The sequence below is a fragment of the Trypanosoma brucei genome, chromosome 10, assembly GCF_000002445.2.
Source record: "Trypanosoma brucei brucei TREU927 chromosome 10, whole genome shotgun sequence".
In the NCBI taxonomy this organism is placed as follows: Eukaryota; Euglenozoa; class Kinetoplastea; order Trypanosomatida; family Trypanosomatidae; genus Trypanosoma; species Trypanosoma brucei.
Window position 1 is genome coordinate 795,541 of NC_007283.1, and position 13,806 is coordinate 809,346.

The following is a 13,806-nucleotide window of genomic DNA, read 5'->3' on the forward strand; positions in this document are numbered from 1 at the left end:
CGTAGCGACTCTAGTAATCCACTTACTACCATCACTTCCTTATTATTGTTCTTTTTTTCTTTTTTCTTATTTAGGTACGTGGGGAAGATGGGGAGAGGGCAAGAAAAAAAGGTGGCTGGGCCAGTGGTAATAGGGATTTGACCAGTTGAACCTTACACTAATACGAAAAGACGACCCTTCCATTATAAAGCGCCAAGTTACGGTTGCGAAGAAAACGAAATGTACGTGCACTGACCCTTCTGCGGGCCAGAGAAAGCAAATGCATTACACACTGTGGTTTTCCTGGCCGGCCGTTTCGTTTGTTTTTTTGTCCTTGAGTTCTGAGTTCTCGCGCTTGATATGGTGTTTCCTCCCTTTCGTCTCTTTTTTTTTCTTTTTAACTCTTTCTTTTTTTCCAAAATTTTCCTCGCGGTAACCACTGAAAATTCCACCAACCCAACAGTGTCTAAGAAAAGGGCCAAAAATGAAAACAAGTAATTGGCAACAAGAGGTACCACGCAAGTAGAGCGAAGCATGCGGATGAACGTTATTTCAATTGCCGTATGTCGTTAAACACCGGAGTCTCAACCGCGCCCACGGCCCACTGTTCCTTAAGCGAGCAAAACACGTGGGATGCCGCTGCGTATGTGTTTGTCGGGAGGGGTGAAGTTTTGCAGTTTTTTAACCCTTGGTATCTCTGAGTTAATTCGGGTGTTGTGGGGACTTTCCCACTTTCCTTACAGCATGCTCCGTCGAGGAAGCGATAGTACAAAAGTAAAAACACAAGAAAGTATTCAATTCTGAGTGGGAAGGGGGAAAACAACAAAAGAAAGCGACGCTCAACAACAGCAGCACCGATGGGAGCGGCTCTCACGAAATCGAGAGGAGAATTCAAGAGGTAACATCGCGTATTTAACCACATCGTTTCACGAAGGGTAGACGACTTTCCCCCAAGTGCAACTCTGGAAAGTGAGAAACGAATCTGGGGGGTTTGGGCCTGTGAAGCGGTTATTGCTCGTTGTTCCTTTTTCGTGGTTTATTTCCACAAAGTGCCATCGAAGAAACACAATTCACACCGATGGGAACACGCGTAGGAATAAATGATACTATCGCAGCAGCACTGGGCACACGCACAAACATCGCGGGGTACCATCAAAAAGAAAAAAAACTTTTAATGACTGGTTTCAAAGCGGCACAACAACATTTGCGTAGTGTAACTTCGATGGTGACGCTTTGGTTATCACCGTCGAGCAGGGTATCACACTAAGGCAACTCATGGCGTAGTCGAAGGCTCGTCGCGGCCCCTTCTTGTTTTTACTTGATTGCACCGTTTCCCACCTCTAATAATGCGGCGTCAGTCTCCAATAAGTGCGAAACATGCGGCAGTGGCCGGTTGTGGCGGCTTTCTGATTCACCTTTCCTGCTCACTAGGTGTGGGCGCACAACTTTCTTCATCCCATGTAGGAGTCATTGCGGAAAGGATTGTCTTTCTTCCCAGTAGCACGTCGTGTCAACCATCGAATTTCAGAGCGTAGCATTATCTAAGCTATTGTTATACGAAGTTGTGCTTTCGTTTTTTGGAGGGAGAAGTATTTTCCACTAATAGCGTGCCTGTTTCGTCATTTGCTGAATAGTGCGAGGGGGGAAACCGCGGAAGCTTCACCCCGGTGCTTAGTATTCGCCCTTTCGGGTCTATCAGTCCACACCCTGCCCTTAATTCCCTCAGAGTACTGCATTCACTTGGGCGGCATGACGATCCTTCACACACTACATTTGGTTGTCGGTGGTCATGTACTTTTTTCGCGGTTGTGTGCTTTCCCTGGACGCCGTGCCAACCGACATTTATCATACCTTTTTCCATAGACTGTACGGGAGTTACCCTTTCTCCACGCTTGACCTCATGTTCCTCCTTTGCGCCCGTCCCCTGTACCCAACATTTGCGTCGGTGGAGTGACTTCCGCTTGAACAATCCACCGCAACTCACCGTGGTACGTAGGAATGCACACACTAATAATAAATCTCCCTTCAACATCCCCAGCTGTGACTGCAGTCGCTCCAATAAGTTCCCTGATGCCCAGGCCCGGTTATGAGGCGTTTCGCCGACTTAGTCTTTACATTGCCTCCTCCTCCTGCCTTCCTCCACCATCTGGGCAGCAGGTGGGGTAGAATTAAGTGGAGACAAGTTACATATCGAGCGGGCTGCGGAGCGCTAGGGACTGGCCTTCCTCGGGTCTCGGAAACTGCAACTCTCCCCACTACTTCCCCCATCTTTCTCCGCACACATTACACGTTGTCGACGTTGAGCGCCGACTCTCGTTAATGCAACCCAAGGCACTTCAATGTGCCGGTGGGGGAACTGGGCAAGAATAGCGCCTCACGTCTACGCCATCCTCCTTCTGGCAGATGTGACAAAGCAGATTGCTGTGGTATGCATTTGGGCCTCTTTCCTTAGTCGAACCTCTAAGGTTCCTTTTCTTTCCCGACAACCCTCTCACTGCATATGCCCCTAGTGGCGGATCTGTGGCGGTTTGCTCCCTCTCTCAGCCGCCTCATTTTCGTCTGTTCCACAGTGGGGGAAACGCCGCATTAAGACGGAAGCGTTCCGCTCCATACGTCCCAGCATTGACCCCCATATGCGTCGGAAAATGCCCTCCTTCATGTTGGCTCTGTCTTTCGCGAGAGAATTGGTAATGTTGAACCTCTGAAAACGGCTGCTTCAGTCCTAACACTATCCTCTCGGAGAATTTTTTAAAGGACATCTTCCAATCCCGTTCCCCTTCCCTCAAAATAAAAACGCTTTCACAACCACAATAGCGTGATGATCCGCCCACCCGCTTGCGCATCTTGGTTGCCACACCCACCCTATTGAATGGAGGAGTCCCTATTGCGAGCGGTGAGCCTAAACTAACCGCACAGGTGGCCCCAAATGGGCAAAGCACGTTGTCGTATTTCCCCCTTCTTCTTAATATGTGTGTCTTTCCCTCCTTATACATGGCATTTGCTTTTGCTCACCCTGAAGGAGGGGCCCTTTTTCTTGGTCTCGCTTCTTATTGTTGTGTTTTGGTCAAATAGTGTTTTCCCGTGAGCGTACCACGTTGTAACACCATCCCTTCAAATCATTTAATCACTCATGCGTGCGATGTCCCGAAGGGCTCGATTTCTCTTCCATCACGCGGGATGACCCTCCCCTGACCACAAGCTGAACAAAACATCCTATTGCTTATTGCACCTCAAGAGTTGATGGATCGGCCGCGCCTTCTTCAGGGTGTCGCTACCGGTCCTGCTGGACAGCCCTCCGTCTACAATGCTCCCCGTCGGACCATGTAACATTTCCATCGTGCTTTTATCATTTATGAATGTTGAGAATAACCACGGTCCGGCCTCGTAGCGCACACGCACACACACAGCTGCACCAACCCCTGATGGAATCCCCAGAATACTCATGTGACCCAGTCCGGTGAGGAAACCGCTCCTAACTTTACCAGCATGAGCCTGGTTATTATGGACACTTCTTGCGCACATAACTCCACGACTCATACAGGCTTCGTTGTGTGGCCCGGTTACTTTGGCGCCTTCCTCGACGCATACATCTACGGGTCACCATAAGATTTAGTGATGGACGCGTTATCCCCCGAAACAGTATGCGCCCGCTTTGGTAGTTTAAACTTCAATGAAGTCATCTTTTGATCACTAGGTATCGTGGACAGGTCCAGCCCGTGGGGTTACATTTCAGCTTCCGTCAACCCGCCTCCGTTTGCGTTAGCGTAAGGTTGCCGGCGGGGAAAAGGTTTCATATATTCTGTTTACATTGGTTAGTGACTCAGTGGATCTATCGTTCACGGCCATGAACAAAACAAAGTCGGACACCGTTTTTTTTTTGCCACACGGTACGGCTATATGGGGCCTTCCCAAAGTACTGTCGGTTTATAATGACTCTTGCTACCTTGTTGGGTGAAAGTTTCTTACCCACCACATAATTTGTAGATTAGAAAAAAACTTTCTCGGCTGCCCCGAAAATGACAACATTTCCCATGGGTTCAAACTCACGAGTGTAGAGTACGAATTTCACCGTGACGAGCACCGTCGATTCGTACCAAGTTGCGTCTCCAATCAACTGAGTTATGGATTCTACTGACAAGGTGGGCGCAGAAACCTTTTCCTTTTGTATACGCAACCAACGGTCAACAGAATCCACAAAACTCCTTTGAAGCAACCGCTGCATTGCTTTGTAATTGGCGCAGGTGGGCGCTGTTAGTTTTTGGCGATGCCATGACAGAAGTCCCCTTGCTTTCCCATAACGCCAGTTCAATAGCTTCACACTTCCACTTTCCCAACGCTCCCCGGTATTTTCGATTCCCGTTGAGTAGTTTTTACATGTAGTTTAGCCCGTTTACCTCCATGTGCTTTAGTTGGTCTACCATACACGCCATTTTCTCCAGAAGAGGGGATTGGCGATCTTCCCGTGGCAACAATCGGCTCAACCATGCGAAACAGTTTGTGTTTCGCGTCTTTCCCACCTCCGACACGTTCGTTACCGGGGCATCTGAGAGTTTTGTCTGTCGTTGGTGGCACATATTTGCCGTTGGTCGCTACCCCTGCTCCTTCTATCAGCATCTTGCCGTTTATCACTGGTGGAAGGGTTGGTCCCCATTCTGGGGCGTGCACCGCGTTCGAAAACTTTTGATCCTTTCCCCCCTTGACAACAGTCTGGCTCCGTTATTTTTCTGGTTGTTGGAAACTTTTTTTGTAGATTGCTTTTGCCCTTGTTCTGATGTTTCTATTATTACTTGTTCCGTCATGGAAGCTTTCACACATCCTCCTCTGGCTCTGAAATCTCTTTGGCCCCTATCTGACAACCACTGCTCCGTGCTTCGCGTTGGCCCTTGCCGCCGACTGGCGTGGAGTTCCGCACACCGCGTCGTTAGGACTGTTCCCACACTTTTTAGACTTGTAAAATCATTTTCACCATTCCCACCACGCTTTTTTTTTTCCAGTGGTGACCAACCTGCCTTCCTCCGCCGGGAGGGATAACTTCGGCATGCACCTGGCATCATCTTTCCAACACCCGACCAAACAGTAATGCCAACAGTCGTCCATTGCTGCCGACAGGCCTGCGTACGGCGCTCCGCTGTGACACTTCAAGAAACCCCCCTGGAAATCGGCGCGGTCCGTGCCTCGTTTTGCGGTTCGTCCTCCTTCGCCTGATCGCCCATGCGCTGGAGATTCCCATTCCTTCATTTACGTACCAGTCAGCAGGCGGCTCTCGCCCGCCACGTTCTTGGGTATGCGTTCTCCCGGGCGAGGTGGCGAAAGCTAGCTCCCACTCCTGGGAATGGTGGCTCCTCCGGCACGTTTAGTTTTTCTGAGGTCTCCGCGTTCGCGTTGAAGCCCGTCGGGAAGCGGACTGCCGTCGCACCAGTTTTTGCATTACGGTTGGGCGCTCCTACTGCGATTGGTTTTTCCGACTCTCCCGCACTTGTCGTCAATTTGGAGCCCCGCGCCGTTGCAAGCGGCGATGGGCGAACCACGCTGTTCCGTCGTGCCGAGGTCCCATGTTCTTGGAAGGACTCCTTTTTCGACGAGAAACGTCTCTTAGCAGGGAGCGTCGCATCACCTCAGAACGTCGGCACGGGGACGTGACGGAGGCTGATGGATCTTCCGTCGCAGTGTTACAACTAAAGGCGTATGTCCACTGGGGGCACGTTGCTTGACGGGTGCGGTGACACGTCGGTCGTTGGGTCTGATCGTTGTGAGACTGTTGCGGGCAGCGCACCGGTTCCCTGTGGAGGAGGGTAGAACGTGTCTTTGGCCTTCGTACAGGCGGCGCTTGACACCGACGCTACGAGGGAGTGGCCCATTTTTTAGTGATGCGTATCCTTGTCTGTTGGGCAGTTGGGGTGAAGAAGGGTCGAATGATGGCGCCTCCGTTGATTTTCTGCCTATACGTTCTTTCTGAAATTATTGACCGTTTCCTTTTCTTTATACCTGATTGCTCATCCTTCGTGTGGCATATTTTTTTTCGCTTTAAATATTTTGGTAGGACATTAATAGACGGTACTATCTGCTATTGGTGGAGTTCTAAGGTAGCTGTAGTTATGGACGCCGCAGATGCCACCGGAGGGGGCAGCGTAAAGCCATTGGCTGAATTAATTCAGCTAATCCGTGTCCGCGGTGGCGTTACAAAGGAGTGTGCACGCCCTAGGCGTACTAACGATCATTCGAATGACCTTTGCGCTGTACCCTTTTCGTTACCTGTGTGGAAAAGGGCGCGAGGTCACAGTCCCCCAAGGGCCGCTTTACCAGTGAAGGAGTCGGTGTCAAGGCGACCTGAACTGTCAACAACAGTGAGAAGACGACGACGACGAATGGAAGGTTGCCATGCGGTGACTACGAGAAATGTTTCTACCTGTTCGGCTGACTTTCAGATTATGGAAAAATTATCAGTTGGGGCGTATCACTTGACGTACGTGCACGTCGATCTTTATCATCACGGGTTGAAACGTCTGATGGACGATGCGGTGCTTAGGACAAACCCGAAGAAAATCGTTGGACGCAAGTGCTGCTATTTAAAACCCGGCACAGATCTTGTGGTGACTGGTTGCGTAATTGAATTCACTAAGAATGATCTATCTGTGCAAGTGGCCCCGGATAAGGGCATTGACGTGGACGTGGAGTGGGTGAAGTTGGAGGATGTTTACGTCCCGGAAAACATTGATAAAGTGAGAGTACGTGTTTCCGATGAAGTGCGCTCGGGATTACAGAAAGTAAAAGAGGCTCCAAAAGAGATGAGGAGAAGGTTTGCTTCACAGTAATATTCTAATGGGCTGTACATCAAGTTCTATTGAAACGTGTGCAAGGAAGTGTTCACAAACGCACTAGTAGTCGAAAGTAATCCCTTTTAAATTAGATAAAACGTACCATACCTGTATGCCATTTACCCCTAATATGGAGCACCAACCCCCGTTGTGTGCATGGAAATGGCCCTTTGGTTACCCACTTGTATCCTTCCCTTGGGGAGGCATTCGATTGCAATATCGAAATATTTCCCTTATAAGTTTTTGCACCTTTCCGTGCAACGTTATGTGTATGTATGGGGAAATTGGAAGCGTTGCAGCTGTTTTTGCGACGACGGTATTTCCACTAGTGTGATTCTGTAGTTAGTGGAATATTCACAGATGCTGTTTTTCAACTTTTTCTCTCTCATATATATATGTATGAGGGGGATCGGTTACTTTTCTATGAGTTTCTCCCCTCTACTAATCTGTTCACTCCACATCGGCTGTGCTGCTGCAAGTGTAAGTGATGGGGGTGGTGAGATGAAGTACCGCCTCTTGAGCTTCCAATGTGGATGACAATCACTGCCTGTGTAGCGAATTGCTGTACATATGTATATGCGTGTGCATGTGTGTCTTGACCACCATAAGAAGTTTTCCCACTCCTTCGCATATTCTCATTCAGTTTTTCCTTACACCTACATCTCTGTTTTCGTTCACATTACGTTGTAAGGCTACTTGCTCCGGCGCTCGTCCTTTGTTGATTTGTACGGGACTATCACAAACATTTATTACATATAAGTATATATATTTGTAAGAACCAGTCACAGTTTGCTATACGGGGCCGTACTACAGTGTCTATGCACTGTGGGCGCATTCGTCGTTGGATGGTGGTTACATGAGCGGAGCACATTAGTTTGGACTGTAGATATTGAAAGTTGTAAGAACCGTGGTATTTCAAGGAAAAGTTCGGGTTTAGTAAGCTGCATTCGGATTGTACTCCGCCTCATTACGGGAGAGCTTCATTCGGCGGTTAATTGACTTCCGCGTTTTGACCCTCTTTTGTTATTTTACTGATGCTTTGTTTTAGCGGCGAGTGGTTGGCTGTGAAGCGCATAGCCATAAGAGTCTCATATAACTTAGACCCTCGCAACCTACTTTTCAAGTAGACCGTTTGAGCATTTTGTTTGGTGATGGAAGACATTAGCTTGCGCGGAAAGTGAGGAGATTAAGTCATAACCAGTGCTGGATGGTTTGTTGCGAAGCAACGGATCAGACTCCTGTATACGGCACCGATTTATTAGTTTTCAGGATATCGTAAATTGCTCCTCTTCAGTTGGGTGGTGCTTAATTTTCTTCAGGAGTCGCGAGCTTAATTTTGCACCATTCGTATGTTGTTTGCTCTTGTATACGTTGTTCGTTTTTTTTTTTCGTGGGGATTCGGCGTAGAGATATCTGAGGAATGACAACAGCATGAATGAGTATGATGGATTTATGGCACTGTAAGTGTTACAAAATTATGGTGCACGTACGGTCAACCGCTGTCAGTCGACTAAAATGCCAGCACATGTTGTATAATCAGCACTTTCCTTTCCCCAATGGGATTTATGTGAGTCCTGTGTCTCATCAGGAGGACTTTGCTGAGCCAACGGTAGACTCATTCGACACTTTATTTTTCTTTTTTTCCTGGGTGTCAAGATGGTAGGTGAAGGTGTGGAGAAAAGTGTACTCTCGGCGTGGGCACCCAAACTGCTGAAAGTATTTGCGTGACGACCCCTCCTCGTCGTAGCTATCACGGTTCCACAATCGTGATATTGCCAAAATACTGATTTTACGTAACAGCGATAGTGTGTTAACTATCTTAACTAAAGTTTTAATAAACCTAACTTCATTATTGCCACACTGCCTACTTTATGTTCACCACTTTCGTTTTAACATTTTGATGTTGCACACGTTTTTGACGATGCGTACGAGGCAACTGGTTTAACTCACGGTGGGAAGGTGCTTACACTGTGTGTGGTTTACGTTAGCGGAGTGCATCCATTTGTTCACCTGCTTTTGTCGTGGGGGTTCAGACTGCTTTCACTCAATGAGGGAGGGGGAAGGGGAATGTTGCCGTCTTAATTACTGGTTTCCCCTGCGTGGTTAACCTTACACTTCACGGAAAGGAAAATGTCTCCGACCACTCGTTTACACGGTAGCTGCCCCGTGATTTGCAACTTCAGAATTATGTCTGTTGTACACCTACGTTTTTTTCCTTGCATAGTTTGCTATGTGCACTTCATCGCCGGTTGGTACGTGTTGATAAGTTCATGGTTCGTTTATTGGCGAGGCATAGTTTGTGTGTTGGTAACTGTTGACATATTTTGTAGCTGTATAAGATGAAAGCTGTGTGATCGAAAGTTTTTCTGCCTCATTGATACTAGATTTTTTTGTGCCACATATATACAGGTTTTCTTGAAGATCTATTTTTTTTTTTTTTTGCGTTCTACTAATATCGTTTTTACTGCACATGAGCACTATTTTAGGTGTGAAGCACCAGCCGTTATGCACGGCTCGTATATACGAAGAGGGTGGGGACTTTATTCGCTTAAAGATGTTCTGGAGGATATATCTGATTCACTCGTGCAAGCCTCTTACTGTCGACAAAACGTCGTACTGGGCGCTTGAGTCTAGGGTTTATTTTTTGCTTTTTCTTCGCCGATAATGATAATAATAACACTTCTGCAGAGTTCCACCGAAGTTGTTCGTATACCTCCATAAGTGTTGCCACCGATACATTTGCAGTGTACCTCCGACGCATGCAACGTCTCCTTCGCTCTTAGTAAAACATTTACCGAATCTTCTTTCGTTTTCACTACGAATAGATGGGGATAGTCCGAGTACAGAGGCCGTTGTTGTGGCTGTTGGGTGCCGTGTTTTTGCTATGGGTTTTACGAAGACAGCGCCGATGCAGCCGATTTTTTGCTTCTTTAAAAACAAGTATTCTAAAGAAACTTACGTGCAAACGTTTGGGGAGAAAACAACCCCGCGTGGCTGTCAGAAAAGTTGATCTATTTGTAGAGAAGGTGCTCGCCCAGGGAGGCTTACAAGACGTGGATAAGATAGTGGGTATTTTCCCGCGACACTTCGAGCTTGTAGGCCATGTGGTCGTGGTAAAACTCAACCGCGGAATAGCACGGGATGTCTTTGCACCGTATGCAAGGGCGCTGGCAGAATCCTTTTTTCCACGAGTTATTGACGTTGTGTTGTTGGATACCATGGGAATTGTCGGGGAGCTTCGGGAGCCCCACCTAGAAGTACTGTGGTCGAGTGCCACTTCCCACTTTAGTGTGAACGATAGTTTACTGAAAGTCACCAAGGAGCGAGTGCGCAAGGCATCGACCTTTACCTCAGAGGACGCGGAGTTGCTCGGCTCATGCGCAGAAGCGGTAACATTTACAACTCATGTCGAAAATGGGGTCCGGTATAGCTTTGATGCATGTAAGGTAATGTTCTGTAGTGGGAATGTGACCGAGCGTATGCATTTTGCTTCCATCATAGCCAAGGATGAGGTGGTGGTTGATATGTTTGCTGGTATCGGTTATTTTACACTACCACTGGCCATCAATGGCGGTGTGAAAATTGTACATGCACTAGAAAAGAACAAATACAGTGCGTTGTATTTGGCATTTAACGCAGTTCAAAATAAAGTCAGTGATTTAATAGTAATTCATTGCGGCGACAATAGGGACGTGGGATCGGAGTTGTGTGGTCGGTGCGATCGAGTAATAATGGGTTATATACCATCGTGCGAGTCTTTTTTGCCCCGTGCTATTTCGTTTCTGAGGCGTTCGACGCGTGGGGAACCAATGGGGGTGGTTCATTATCATCTCCTTTCAGAGAAAGATCAGGTCATAAACACTGTAACACATCACGTGCGGTCTACCTTGGATGAAGCAACTACATCGCTTATGCGTATCGTGAACTTTCGCATGGTGAAATCATATGCGCCGAAGCGTTTTCATTTTGTGGTTGACATGCATTTTAGCAGTTTACAGGAGCCGGAATAAGTCGCGGTCGTTTGGACGGTTGAGGAAATGGTATGTTGTGTGCTAGAGAGAATAATAGGATGTATTAGCGTGACTATACTGTTTACATTGTTTCTTTTTTAACCTGTTTAACAACTTGTTCCTGCGGAAAGTCTTTTGTACCCACAAGTATCAATCTTCACAGTTGGTGTAAATCAAGTCATTATGAGGTCGTTGGAGGTGCAGAAAGACTCCATATTGGCTGCAATAGTTATGGAATGCGTTAAAAATAAGCCATCCAACACCAGTTATCACAGTTCTGTGTTGTACCAGCGCCTTAGTGCACCAGAGACACGGAATCTCGTTTACCAATGCTGTTTAGAGCTTGTCGACGATTCTCAACGGCGCCGAGATATAGGGCAATTGTTGCTGAACTACATTTCCAGCTTTCCACCCTCACAAACAACCCTGCAGGCGATTGCTAGTAAGTGTAAACCGCACGCAGCAAGTCGTTCCCCCTACAGCAGCATTTACCAGGAGTTGAAGGTAGTGGTTGAAACGTACCTGAACCACAAACCTCTTGGCTATATGCTTGGTCGTACACTCCAGCCTGAAAAGGAGAGCATCACATTTCGTCAAAGTGAGTTGAGCATTAATCCAGGTTACATTCAAAAGTGTAATCTGCAGCCGCCAGTGACACAGGGTACGGAAAAAGGCAAACACGTTGTTCCCTTTTCTGGCTGGTCTGATGATGATATCACCTCTACCGCAAGGGAAAAGAACAAGACGCGCAGTCGGCTGTGGACTGTCAAGTATCAAGTAGTTGGTTGCAAAGACTATGTCAATCAGTTGCCACTGGAATGTACTGAAACCCTTATTGAACAGCAAGTTCGCGTGCTCAATTCGTTCTGGGAAAAGTACAATACTAGCGTTGAGGTTGTTCGGGCTACGTCGTTTTTAATTAAACTTATGTGCGACGCGTATGTTTCAAAAATCCCCCTACAATCCAACTACTCATTCTTCCGTGCGGTAAGCATTTGTTATCTTCCAACATTGTTCGAGATGATGAGCAGTACTTACGCCTGCGTTCGTAGTCACGTGTACGACATATTGTTGACTTTGGGCATGCACTTCCAGCTGGTTGACACACAAGGACTCTTCCCTGGTTGTACCGAGGCGTTGGAAGAGGAATTGATCTGGTTACTGCTGACAGTCCTTAGGAAGCAGTCCATGTGTGAGGGAGATGATGAGATGATATGGACGATAGCGGCGAAGTGCACAATTGTAGTGATACCCCGACACAAACATCACCTTATTGACTGTCGGGCACTCTATCAGTTGATGAAACTTCCGACGGTTATCACGTTCCATCCTCATCTCTACACCACCTTTGCCGAGGCTTTTGCTAAGAGGGTGTTGAGGTGGGACCCGTCAGGTGATGATGCGGAGGACATGATCGCCCTGGATGAGGATGAGTTCAACAAATGCGGGAATCAACCTGTCGCGAAGTTGCTCTTCCTGTACAGACAAGCAATGACATTAGGCGCGCGGCTAGCCTTTTTTCAGGTTCTCTTTACACATACGGTGATGGTGTTACAATCCCGCGCAACGTTGCCGCGATTGTATCCACGAATATTAAGGCGATGCTACAGTGAGTTGGTAAGAGTGGGATTTCACTGGCATCTTCACTCGTTGCTTTTTTACCAGTCGCGCCAAGTTTTTCGTGAACTCCCTGGCCATATTACGTATGACATGGACGTTGAGGTTGTTAGGGATTACAAAATGGAAGTGACGGCAATAGTACAGTGCATGTTGCAAACCGTTGAAGATAATGTGCGCCTTCCAGACGTTATAAGGAGCGCGTTTAGAAATGCGGTGGGAACGCGTGTGGAGGAGCGGACTGCCCTTGCCAGGGTGGTATCTGAATGCGTAACTTTGATTCCAGCTATGCTGAAAGAGGATACTGACGGCGTACTGTACAACATTGGGTGGCATACGGCACTATACTGTATGCGATTAAGCCGTGAAAAGTTGGATTCTGACGAGAGTGTAGCCTTGTTGGACAAATTGGCAACCAATCTGGTTTCCTTTTCTGAGTTTAAAGATCGCACGGAGCTCACAAAGATAAAGGGAGCTTGTCCAGATATATTAGCTGCGCTGATGTTCTTAGGTAGGAAACATCCCAACCAAGCTGTGGAGCCGTTCAGTATATTAATTGAAAAATTTCTCCATGACACTGCGGTAGTTGACAGCCAAAGCGTCATGCAATTGTACTACAGACTCTTTGGTTCCCTTGCCATTCAGAATGGGCCGTTTAAGGGCGCTCAGCGGGCTGACATTTCGCAGTTGCTTTGCAGTGAGCAGCTTGTTACTGCGCAGCCCATTATAGACGGTATTGGTTCACGTGTATTGTGGGCCCTCTACCGTTCGCTCTGTACGGTGCAAACCGCTTCTGCCTGCCGGGCCCGCCACGTATTGGCTTCTTTTTTGGAGGAGTTGGATACTTCCGGTGGAAGCAGTCATTCCTACTCTTGGAAAACTATAATGGACGACCCATACCCCCCTGTGGCACTGATAGGTGCTCAAAGGATTCTGCAAATGTGCGGCAGAACCGCCTACGACCGCTTCGACGAGGCAATGAACACACCAGAAAAAAGTGAAAAGTGTGACTCAGTGTACGTCCTCGCTCTCAAGGTCATCCAATTAGCAGAGTCAAGGAAAGAGTGATCATACGCTAGATGCAGCGGTGACCGTTTTGTCTTCATACCTTTCTTTATTCGTTCACTTTATGACCCTTATTACTGCTGAGCTCATCGTTCTATAAGCTGCATGGAGCTTGCTGGAGTTGACCAGTAAAAAATTTTGCTTTCCTTATTTTCATGAGGGTGAAGACGCAGAAAGACGTAGAGGAACTGTATTCTTCCTTTTTCACCTGTGAACTGTTCTTTGAACTCTGTTTGTGGTGTAGCAAGCGGTTTACGACGAATTACTGTTGCATAAATCTGGTGTTAAGTTCAAACCCCTAAGTCACTTTTAAAGAACTC

At 47.5% G+C, this 13,806-nt stretch overlaps 4 protein-coding genes across 4 annotated transcripts; 3 read left to right on the forward strand and 1 right to left on the reverse strand.

Moving 5' to 3' along the window:
* Positions 1–1,531: 1,531 nt before the first annotated feature.
* On the reverse strand, positions 1,532–2,011 carry Tb10.70.4480 (hypothetical protein; the record flags this gene model as incomplete). The annotated part of the gene is made up of 1 exon (XM_817465.1): positions 1,532–2,011. One exon carries the CDS (start codon positions 2,009–2,011, stop codon positions 1,532–1,534), a length of 480 nt encoding a protein of 159 aa, XP_822558.1.
* A 3,835-nt stretch (positions 2,012–5,846) lies between these two features.
* Tb10.70.4430 (hypothetical protein, conserved) lies at positions 5,847–6,791 on the forward strand (the record flags this gene model as incomplete). The annotated part of the gene is made up of 1 exon (XM_817466.1): positions 5,847–6,791. The coding sequence occupies one exon, from the start codon at positions 5,847–5,849 to the stop codon at positions 6,789–6,791; it is 945 nt and encodes a 314-aa protein (XP_822559.1).
* Positions 6,792–9,619: 2,828 nt separating this feature from the next.
* Tb10.70.4420 (hypothetical protein, conserved) lies at positions 9,620–10,804 on the forward strand (the record flags this gene model as incomplete). The annotated part of the gene is made up of 1 exon (XM_817467.1): positions 9,620–10,804. The coding sequence occupies one exon, from the start codon at positions 9,620–9,622 to the stop codon at positions 10,802–10,804; it is 1,185 nt and encodes a 394-aa protein (XP_822560.1).
* A 183-nt stretch (positions 10,805–10,987) lies between these two features.
* On the forward strand, positions 10,988–13,489 carry Tb10.70.4410 (hypothetical protein, conserved; the record flags this gene model as incomplete). Its single annotated transcript, XM_817468.1, has 1 exon — positions 10,988–13,489. One exon carries the CDS (start codon positions 10,988–10,990, stop codon positions 13,487–13,489), a length of 2,502 nt encoding a protein of 833 aa, XP_822561.1.
* Positions 13,490–13,806: the final 317 nt, after the last annotated feature.